Source organism: Elephantulus edwardii, unplaced genomic scaffold (assembly GCF_000299155.1).
Source record: "Elephantulus edwardii isolate Elephantulus edwardi_28Jun2011 unplaced genomic scaffold, EleEdw1.0 scaffold00190, whole genome shotgun sequence".
Taxonomy (NCBI): Eukaryota; Metazoa; Chordata; class Mammalia; order Macroscelidea; family Macroscelididae; genus Elephantulus; species Elephantulus edwardii.
Window position 1 is genome coordinate 6,406,894 of NW_006399940.1, and position 12,147 is coordinate 6,419,040.

General features: G+C 36.9%; 1 protein-coding gene across 1 annotated transcript in view; it reads left to right on the forward strand.

Annotated features, from left to right (window-relative positions):
* LOC102845097 (ankyrin repeat domain-containing protein 13C-like) overlaps positions 1 to 12,147 on the forward strand; it is a 99,811-nt gene that overhangs the window by 56,301 nt on the left and 31,363 nt on the right. The window contains exon 3 of the mRNA XM_006896780.1: positions 10,938 to 11,042. Coding sequence (XP_006896842.1) covers positions 10,938 to 11,042 — 105 coding nt within the window. The remainder of the gene's footprint in view (positions 1 to 10,937; positions 11,043 to 12,147) is intronic.

Sequence of the window (12,147 nt, forward strand, 5' to 3'; positions counted from 1 at the left end):
CCTCTATGAGGTGGATTGATTCAGTGACTGGTATAATTGGGATGGGAGTGTCGGAGACAGTGCGATTGGCACAGGACAGAGCGGAGTTTAGGGTTGTTGTACATAGGGTCGCTATGAGTTGCAAGCGACTTGACGGCACATAACAACAATAACAACAACAAATAATACTGTTATGAACATTAGTATGTAAGTGTCTGAATCTCTGACTTGGTTATATACCAAGCAGTGAAATAGTTATGTTATGTGATAAATCTGGTTTACTTGAAAACTTGGTAAACTTTTCACAATGGCTGCACTGTTTTTCATTTCCATGAGCAATTCATGAGAACTTCAGTTTCTCCATAAACTTGCTGACACTTGCTGTTTTCTGATTATAGCCGACCTAGTGAATATGCTGTTTCTTGGAAAAGGATATCATGGACATAAATATGGATGGTTAGAAAGAGATGAAGACCCTCAACCAAATAGATTGGCACATTAATTGCAGCAATGGGCTCAAGTTACTCAGAGATAAAGGTAGCACAGGATAGGTCAAGGTTCAGATCTGTTGTTCATAGGGTTACTATAAGTCCTTTTCACTTGCTGGATCCTAACAACAACAGTGTGTAGGAAATAGTGTCTTATTGTGGTTTTGATTTGTATTTTCCTAAGCAAATCATTCAAGAAGTTCGATATTAAGAAGAAAGAATGTGGCACTAGGATTAGAGGAAGACTCATTAATAACCTGTGTTATACAGATGGCACAGCCATGCTTGCTGAACACAAGGAAGACTTGAAGCACTTGCTGCAGAAGAAAAAAAAAAAATTAAAATTTCACTATGTATCCGGAAGGCAAAAATCCTCACCACTGTGCTAATAGACAAAATCATGATAGATGGAGAAAAGATTGAAATTTTCAACTACTTCACTCCATTGGATCCAAAACCAGTACACTTGTTAACAGCTACCTTCCCCCACCCCTATCCCTCCCTCCAACAAAAAAAGATATTTTACATTGGGAAAGTCTGTTGTCCTAGGCTTCTCCAAATTACTAAGGAATGTCAATTTAAACACTAAGGTGCACCTAATTGAGGCCATGCTCTTTCAGTGTTTCTAATAACATACCCAGCTCTTGATGTGCTCACCAGTCACGCCATGAAATTTGGAGGATAGCTGCTTGTCCAACTGACTGGCAGAGATCCGTATTTGTTCCGTTCCCAAGAAAGGCGATTGAACAGAATGTGGACATTATAGAACATATAGCATTAACATAATGTGTAAGCAAGATATTGCTGAAGATCATCCAAAAATAGCTGGAACAGTATATTGACAGGGACCTACCAGATGTTCAAGCTGGATTTAGAAGAATATGACGCCAGGGATATTCTTGCTGATGTCAGATGGATTCTGGCTGAAAGCAGAGAATGCCTAAAAAAGTTTGTATTTTATTGACTATGCAAAAGCATTTGACTATGTGGTATAAGCAGCCAGGAGATCAGGAGATGTACTGCACTGGGAAAGTCTGTAGTCAGGTACCTCTCCAAATTACTGAGGAGCAGTGATATCAATTCGAGTACTAAGATACACCTGATTCAGGTCATGGTCTTTTCAGTAACTTACTATAATCCACTTCTGAAATAGCTTACCCCTGGAAACTCTTTGAACTTGGAGAAACGATGAAAGTTATATAAATGTTCAGATTTTTGTTCCTAGGATTATTATGAGTCATCTATGATTCAACAGTACTTAACAACAACAACAACGAGAGAGCTCTGTTGGCCTACTGGATATAAAGTTATGATACCAAGCCAAAGGTGGGTGATTTTAATCTGCGGCCCTCAGGCCTGGTTTTAATTGCTTTTGGTCAAACATTCTTCCAAGTGGTATAGCACTGGTTTATCCATTTGCTGTACAGAGGTAGCAGTGGTTGCTGTGATGCTAAACACATATGACACTGATGTGTCAGATGTGATAATGGTTACCCATGGTAGACAGCCTTTGGTGGAGCTCCCCTAATTAAAACAATCTTGGAAGCAGGAGTGGGATCCACTTCTAAAATAGCTTGCCTCCAGAAACTATAAACTTGGAGAAATGGTGAGAGTTGTACAAGTGTTTGTTCATAGGGTCGCTATGGGTCGTCTACGACTCGATGGCATTTAACAAGAACAACAATGGTTTGAAAGCTGAATAGTGACTAAAGATGACAGGACAAGAATTGATGCCTTTGAACTGTGGTGTTGAGGAAGAGTACTGAGTAGCTGTGGACTGCTAAAAGAACAAACAGATATGTTTTGGAGAAGATGCATCTAGTGTTCCTTGGAGGCTAAGGTGATGAAACTTTGCCTCACATACTTTGATACTTTGAGCATGTTGCTAAGAGAAGTTCTTCCTTGGAGAGGGACATGAATCTTGGGAAGGTGGAAGGATGGTGGAAGAGGAAGACTCAACCATGTGGATTGACACAGTGTCTGCAGTAATGGGCTTGAGGGTGTTGTAGATTGTGAGGATGGCACATGCTAGAACAGGGTTCAGAGTTGTTATTCATAGGGTTGCTATGAGGTGTACTCAAGTTGACAGCACTTAACGACAACAATAACATGACAAACTGTGGCTAACATTGAGAAGAATGAGAATCTCAGAATATTTAATTATGTTCATACAAAACCTGTACCTAGACCAAGAAACTTTTGCACAAAAAAGAGCAAGGGAACAGTTCATGATTTAAAATCAGGAAAGGGGTGCGTGTCAAGGTTGTATTAGTTCTCCATACCTATTCAATCTCTATGCAGAACAAATACTTTGAGAAGCCTGACGTTATGAAGAAGATTGTGGCATCAGGATAGAATGAAGACTCATCAACAACCTATGTTATTCAGGTGAAACAACCTTGCTTGCTATAAGTGAAGAAGGCTCGAAATTCTAGCTATCAAAGATTATGAACTACAGACTTCAATCAGAATTATCTCAAAATCAAGTAGACAGAAATCCTCACCACTGGACTGATAAGCAACATCATGATAGATGAAGAACAGATTGAATTTCTCAATGGTTTCATCTTCTTGGATCAACAATCAACACCCATTGATATTAGCAGTCAGGTGATCTGGAGATGTATTGCATAGGCAAACTCTGCTGTCAAGGACCTCTCCAAATTACTGAGGTGCAGTGATCTTAGTTCATAGTAACCAAACAGCATGGTACTGCTACAATGAAAGGCACATAGACCAATGGAACAGAATTGAGAACCCAGAAATAGACCCACCTTTCTATGGTCAATTGATATTTGAAAAGGAAATCAAAGTTATCAAATGGGGAAATGATAACCTCTTCAACAAATGGTCTGACAAAACTGGACTTATACCTGCAAAAAGCAGAAACAGGATCCACATCTCATACGATACACATAAATCAACTCAAGGTGGAACAGAGACCTGAGAGTAAAGCCCAAAACCATAAAGTTCATAAGAGACAAACTGGATTCAAGCTTAGAAGCGCTAGTCCAAGGTATAAAGAGACTGCCAAATACAACCAGAAATGTACAATCTAAAGATGAGAAAATTAATACATGGGACCTTCTAAAGATTAAATCCATGTGTCCATCAAAAACTGTTTCCAACAGGGTGAAAGGAAAACCTATTGACTGGGAAACAACATTTGGTAATACCATCTCAGAAGAGTCTTCTGGGCCTCCACAAGAAAAAGACTGATAACCCAGTTACAAAATGGACAAAAGACATGGAAAGAATTTTCACAGAGGAAGACATTTGAATGGCAAACAGACACATGAAGAAATGCTCCAAATCATTAACAATAAGAGAGATGCAAATCAAAACCACAATGAGGTACCATCTCACTCCAGTAACAGTGGCAAGGTTTAACAGGGCAGTAAGTAATAAATACTGAAGAGGATGTGGCGAGAAAGGAACTCTTACACATTGTTGGTGAGATTGCAAAATGGTACAACCATTCTGGAAGGCAGTTTGGTGCTTCCTCAAAAAGCTGAACATAGAAACTCCATATGATCCAGCTATTCCACTGCTTGGAATATACCCTGAGAATATGAGAACTGAGGCACAACTGAGATTTGTACAACAATGTTCATAGTGTTCATAGCAGCATTATTCACCATCACAAGAACATGGAAACAACCCAAATATCCAACCACAAAAGAATGGTTTGAGAAATTATGGTACATTCACACAATGGAATACTATACAGCACTCAGGAGCAATGCTTTTGTAAATTATTTCCTAACTTGGGAGGGTCTGGAGAGCATTATGCTGAGTGAAGGATAAATATTGTATAAAGCCATTATTGTAGAATGAATGAGTAAGGATCCAAGACAGGTGGGAGAGGTTGGAAACAGAGGGATGTGGATGTGCAGGGGATGAGGGAGTGAGTAATTATTGGGTTGTGAAATTTGATGGGTGAGGGGGTGAGGGAAATGTAAAGAATTTGTTTGAATTTGTATTTGAATTTTGTAAATAAACTAGAAGGGGGAAAAAAAAGAGAATTGGTACATTTGAGTTGTGCTGGAGTTGTTCTGGAGAACAGCCCTTAATATCCCAAGGACTACCAAAATAAGAAACAAATACATTTTAAAATTGTGGCCAAATTGCTCCTTAGAGGCAAGGATGGTGAAGCTTCATACTTTGGCAATATTGGTAGTACAGCAAGGACATTATGGTAGGCAAGGTGAAGGGTCAGTGAAGGAGAGGAAGACCCTCAATGAGATGGATTGACACTTTGACAGCAGCAGTGGCCTCTAGGGTGTCAGAGATGAAGATGGCATAAAATAGTACAACCATTAGGTCTGTTGCTCATAGGGTTTCTGTGGTACCCAACAATAATTTGGTTACCCAAATTTTTATCTTCAGTGTACTAAATATTCTTTTTAATTTCTCTTTGCTAGTAATAGAGTCACTTGAGTAACTTTTTCATAAAGTCATAAAAAATCAGCAAGTGCTGTTAGCCAGTCCTCAGAAAGGACAAGAGCCTAGGCAATTTAAAGGATCAGTTGCTCTTATTTCTCTGAGCATAGCATTATTTTAATTTTTTTTTTTTTACCTAGTAAATAGTTGTGTTTATAAAAACATGTACATTCTGAATTCTGGTATATATTTTGTTGGCATTTACAGCAAATGGCTAATATTATTAGCACTGATTCTCATAGCTTATGAATATTACACTGAAGGTTATACAAACTAATAACAAACATATAGCACCATCTCCCCTTGAAAGTTTTAACTTTTAAAAGAAAGCCCAAAATGAGAAGTCAGAATTAATACATCTTCCAAAATTTAGCATAATATGTGGCTCAGAACTAAACACTAAACATATTAACTAGAAACATTGCATAGGACAGAGAACTTCTCTGTATGGAAACCAATCTACTGATTGTTTCTTATGCCCTGAAGAGTAATAAGCTGAGAGGTCCTAGTGATAGCAAATGATGCATATATTTTTTACAGAATAAAAACATCTAATTATATACAAAGTTCATCATTACATCTGTGGCAGTGCAAAGTGCCATTTTAGATTCAAAAAGAAAAGCTTAACCTGTATATATACCTACAGGTATAGAATAAAATATAAATATGATACAGTTAATATGAAGAATAAACACATACATTAAAATATATAGCTTTTAAAAAATCAAACACAGGTATTTTGTTATAGAGATGTGCGTAATGAATGCCTAGTTAAATGTTCAAGCTTAGCCAAAATACGGAGTTTTAAAACAATATACATTAAAAAAATTAAAGCAGATGCCTTCCAGATTTGTAGTATAAATATTTCCGGCATAAAATGACCATTCTATCCTATAGTTCATAAAAAAAGTTGATAAGAATACTTCATGAAAGCTTATTAGCTTGTTCTTTAAATATGAACAAATATAACAGAAATTATTTTAATTTTTAAAAATGATATTGGTTTGTTATTTGATCAGTCATAAATATTTTATTTTGTCACATTAATTTCCATTAATTAATTAATGTGATTGGTTAATCACAGTGTTTAATCCATTCTTTGTTGTGTATTGTCTTTACCTTTACCCAACTCATTTATTAATTTTTACTCCCTTCTTGCTCTCTTCTCATTCCTGTTAACCCCCTAAGATTGACTCTATCTTTGTCTAAACATTGCCTTTGCTTTTAAGAATAGTGAGTGATCTTATTATATCATAGTTGTTCTTTTGGCACTGACTTATGATACTCAGCGTAATTTGTTCTAGAATCATCCCTCTTCTATAATATCTCACATATTATTGGCCTTTTTTAAAAGGATACATGATACTACATTGTGTAATTGTACCATTGTTTCTTTAGCTAGTTGTCATTTGATAGATCTTGGGTTTTTTCCAGCTGTTTGATGGTGTAAATAATGATACAGTAAACATGTGCGTGTATATCAGTTTATAACACACTTTCTTTTCTTAGAATTCATTCCTAGTAGTGCGATTGCAGGATCGAATGATACTTCAGTCTGCAACATTTTAAGGAAGTGCCAAACTGTGTTTCATGGTGATTGTGTCAATTTATTCTTAGTTTTTTTGGTTGACTTTTTCTTTCTACTGAAAATCAATGTGACCACATACAATGTGACAAATTCATGACTTCCCTGATCTTGGCATAGCTACTTATTTATGGACAATTGGATTTGGCTGGACTTAACTAAGTTGCACAAACATGGATTTCTTTAAGTCAATGGGCCAGGAAGATGTCTTTCAGATTTCTTGGTACAACCTGCTGAGCATGTTGAGGACTGCATCAGTTTGTTGGAACATGTCAGTTGGTATTCCATAAATTCCTGGGACCTTATTTTTTGCCAGTGCTTTCAATCCAGCTTGAACTTCTTACTTCATTACCAATAAGTCTTGATCATATGCTAAGTTTCTTAAATGGTTCTGTGTCAGCTACTTCTTTTTGGTACAGTGACTCTGTCTTCCATTTTCTCGAGGCTTCAGTTTAGGGTTTTTTTGAAGTTTTTTTCTTTATTCATTCATTGTTGCACTTTTCTTCTTGCCACCCCCCCACCCCCTGCTTTGAAAAGCAAAAGAAAAATTCTTTCATTATTTTACAATCCCTCCCCCCAGGTCCACTCCACTATGCAGCCTTCATTCTGGACCCCTGTCATACAATAACACCTAATCACAAAAAAAAAACAAAAAACACCCCACCCTAATCACATCCTCATCTGTTTCAAAGCAGTATTCATTATTTATCCCATCTTTCTTATTCTCCCCCCAACCCCGATGTCAGTCCTATTTTACAACAGTGGCTCTGTGCAATATTTGTCCCTGTATGACAGAGATATTTCACTCAGCATAATGTCTTCCAGGATCACCCATTTTGAATAATATTGCATGAGTTCCTTGTTTTTCAATGTAGCATAGTATTCCATTGTGTGACTATACCACAGCTTCTCCATACACCTTTTGTTGATGGGCACTTGGGTTGTTTCCAACTCCTTGCTATTGTGAAGAAAGCTGCAATAAACATGGGTGTGCATCTGTCTGCTTGCGTGGCAGTTATGGTCTCTTTGGAGTATATTCCCAGTAGTGGAATTGCTGGGTCAAATGGTAACTCTATTTGCAACTTTTTGAGAAAGTGCCACACTGCCTTCTACAGTTTTTGCACCTCAGTTTGTTTTTCAGTTCTTTCAACTTGACAAATGCAAGAGGGGTTCTTCCCTTTTTATTTCCTAACTCCAGCTCTTGCCCACTTTGTTATAAAATGCTTTTACTTCTGTTGCTGCCCCTTGAAATCTTCTGTTCAGCTTGTTTACTTTGTCATTTCTTTCCTTTGTTTTGGCCTCTCTATAGTCTAGTGCAGTTTTGAGAGGCTCCTCTGACATCCGTTTTCACTTTGTCAGTTCATCTTGTGGTAGGTCTTCCTCTTGTTCTGTGATCCTCCACCTTTCCAATGATTTGCCCTTCCTAACAACATGCCCAAAATATATAGAGTGAAGTTTCACCATCTTTGCCTCTAAGGAGCACCCTGGCTGTACTTCGTCCAGGACAGATCTGTTTTTTTCTTTAGTATTCCATAGAATGAATCAGTATTTGTCTCCAACAGTATAGCTCAAAGACACCAATTCTTCTTATGCCATCATTAATTTCATTCAGCTTTCAGATGCGTAGAAGGTATTTGAAAGGACTATGACTTGAGTGAAATGCACCTTAGACTTAAACAAAATAAATATTTACTGAATGATTAACTACATGAATGAATTGAGGATGATTTCATTTAAAAATTCTGAGTGTTAGTTTCAGGAGGTTTTTTAAATTTTAAGATACTTTTAATAGTTTCAAAATTTACTGTGTTGAAGACAGAAAATGGGACATAAGACCACAAGGCCATGAGTCTCTCTCTGAAAGGGCCAAGAGAGTGAGACTAACACTCACCCCTCTAGAGCAAAAAGCAGATAAAGAGTCTGCAGCCCAGCCCCATGGTGCCTGTGGAGCCCCACCAGAAGCAAGAGGTTCATTTATTCATTGTTGACTCACAGACTCATAGTTATGATACTGAGAAGGGAGTTTATTAGGGAAGTAAGTTGGAGAATTGAGGAGACAAAGACTATGTCACAATACAAGTCCAGGTTTTAGCCCAAAAGTTCCAAGACACAGTTCCTCAATTATTCCAGGCTCATGTTTCAGTTCAGCAAATATCTTTTCCTTCCATCATCAAAGGAAAGAACAGCAGAACCTTGAACTGTGGCCTTTATCTCAAGGCTCCTCTATTTACAGCTTGCCACAATTTCTCTACAGCAATGCCACAGTCTCTTCACCACCAGGGTCTCACTCTCACCAGGGTTTTGCTCCCATCTCCCTCAAGTCTTGACTTGCAAGACCATATGCCTCCATGTGTCTTGGAGACCAGAGCGGCTAACTGTAATGGCTAAAAAAAATTCAATGTTTAGGTTAACTCACCACTTAGAAAGGACTGTATCTTAGATTTCTTTTGTGTATTTGCAAATTATTCATTGCAGAGACATCTCCAAAGTCCTGAAGAACAATGAGTTCAGTCTCGAGACTAAGGGGAGTCTGATACAGGCCCTGGCCTTTGCAATCACTTGCTATGTATCAGAGAGCTGTACAATGACTAGGGATGATAGAAGGAGAATTGATGCCTTTGAGCTGTGGTGTTAGAGAAGAGTATTGAATATACCATGGACTGCTAAGAGAACAAACAAGTCTGTCCCGGAGAGGGTGAGATCAGGCTGCTCCTTGGAGGCAAGTAATCTAAAGTTTCATCTGACATACTTTGGACATGTTGCAAGGAGGGACCAGTCCTTGGAGAGGGACATCATGCTTGGAGAGTGGAGGGACAGCGCAGGAGAGAAAGACCCTCGATGAGATGGATTGATTCAGTGACTGGGATAATGGGGAGGGGGTGGGTGTGTCAGAGACAGTGAAATTGACTGGATAGAGCAAGGTTTAGGGTTGTTATACATAGGGTTGCTATGATTTGCAGGCTACTTGGCGGCACATAACAACAACAACAACAACATAGACAGATGTTTGCCCTTTTCTGGTATTTCTTTTTTTTTTTTCCTTTTATTGTATTTTTGTGTGATTGTACCGTCAAATCAGATCTGACTGGTACAGGAGGAGATTGTCCCTCCTTTTCCCGGCAGAGCATCTGGTGGATTCGAACTGTGTGCCTCTGGGACTGTAGTTGCAGCTCCTTGCCACTAGGCCACCAGAGTGCCCCCTCTTCTGGTATTTCTGTAAACTATTTTAAAATTTCAAATATAATGTTTAGGGAAGCAGCACTGGTAATCATATTTTTTTCTTTATGAAAACACTTTTGAATGTATAATGAAAGTATAATACATTTTCCATTTGACACTCAATGTCAGCATATTTTCAGATCTTATTTTATAGTATATATTTTGAAGTAAATTGCTGTTTAGGTAATTGGGTTTCTTTTAGGATGTGGAAACATTCTCAGAATACTCTTGGAAAGAATTATTAGGGAAATTTTTTTATTGTTGTTGAGAGGGAACCATTATTTTTTCATGTTGTAGACTACATACTTGTATCTAGGGAGTAAAATCAACCTGATTTAGATAAATAGGAATTTGAAAGTTTATTATTTAGTTATATAATTATTACAGAGTCTCATCAACATCAGCTCACAATATATTTGCCTATCTATCTGTTATTGTTGTTAGATGTTGTCGATTCAAGTTGAGTACAACCCATAGTGACTGTGTGAACAGATCTGAACCCTGTCCTATCCTGTGTCATCCTCACACTTCCTGACACATATATAAAGCCCATTGTGGCAGTCAGTGTGTCATTCCATGTGGTCTTCCTCTCCTTTGCCAACTCTGCCTTTCTGAGCATCATGGCCTTCTCCAAAGAATAGTCCCTCCTAATAACATGTCCCAAGTGTATGAGACAGACCTTTATCATCTTTGCCTCCAAAAAGCACTCTAGCCACAACTTTTCCAAGGCATTAATTTGTTCTTTTGGCAGTCCATGGGATATTCAGTACTCTAGTCTAACACCACATCTCAAAGGCATCAATTTGTTGTCTGTCAATCCTTATTCATTGTCCAACTGTCATATGCATAGCAAGTGATTGGAAAGATCATGACCTGGATCAGATGTACCTTAGTCTTCAAACTGATGTCATTGCTCCTTAGTAATTTTGAGCAGTTCTTGATGGCAGACTTTCCCAGTGCAATATGTCTCCTGATTTCCTGACATCTGTTACTGAGGATGCTGATTGTGGGTCCAAGCAAGATGAGATCATTGACAACTTCAGTCTCATAGAACAAGATCTCATATATCTACTGAATTTGAGTTCTTTTTTTTAAAAATTTAAATTCTTGAATCCTTTTTTTGTTTTAAATTTTTTTTGAGTTCTTGAATTCTTACATGATTATTATATTTAGAATCTAAGAAGTGAATGATGTTTGTTTTTTCTTTCCAATTTATGTTACAGAATGTGCCCATTTACTTTTGGCTCACAATGCTCCTGTAAAAGTGAAAAATGCTCAGGGATGGAGTCCTCTGGCAGAAGCCATCAGCTATGGAGATAGACAAATGAGTAAGTGTTGTCAATTACTGTTGTTGTATACCTTCTAGAATTATGATTGGATACATTTAATTATTTTTCCTTAATATTACTTTTTTATAGGATAGACATTTGAAGTTATTAATAAATGTTTACTCATTATTTTTAATTTAGGAACTTGAGATTTGAGTAGTGCACAGAAAAACTGAGAAAAAAATGCTTCTTTTCCATTTTTTTTTTCTTTTCAAAGTATTATAATATATTAATATCATTACATTTTTTCTTTTTAATTCATCTCTAATAAAATTAATACTTGACTCATTTCTTGCAACTACTTTAGTTATTATAAACATTAACTGAAACAAAATAATAATTATTATTATTATAACAAGTATCTCTTGAATCTCTGGCTATACATTTTACTGGAAGCAAGGAAAAAATTTTTTCTCTTTTATTTTAGGCTCTAAATGAATATTTCCCCAAACCACCATGCATTACTTCACAGTGTACAGCATATTCAATTTATTCAGCTCTCTTCCTCCTTGCTTTGCTTTTAGATTCACAAACACATCTTATTTTTGCAATGCACATTTCAGTAGCTGAAAAGTTTTTGAAATAAATTATCAATATTTGAATATTTCTCATGTTAGTATTTAACATTTTTTACAGTTTGATACTGAAAAGGATCAGTTAAATATAGTCTGATAGAAGGAAAATAAAAAATCTTGACATTGGGAGCAAAGAAGTGGTGGTGAACCTTCCTTGAATTTGACAGGGATTCTTACTAATTTAATAATGAATTTTCAAAAACTCACTCTTGGGTGTTAGTTTTGTGTGTAATGCACACATTAAAAAAACTTTTATTTTTATGTTTCATGAACATCTTTCATAATTTAAAAATGAAGGTAAATATGTTAAATACTAAAATATAACAATGGGATAAAAATGGACAACTGTGAAATTATTTTAAGTGACTGATTCAAAGTTTTACTTATTTAGCTTATGTTACTTAAAAATTTGGGGGCAGTTCTTGGGGTAGGGGTGGAGATGTGAGGGGTGGGGGAGGGGATTGTATACCAGTGAAGGAGTTTGTCTTTTGCTTGTCAAGGAGAGGCGTGAACTGGGGGTGGGGGTGGGG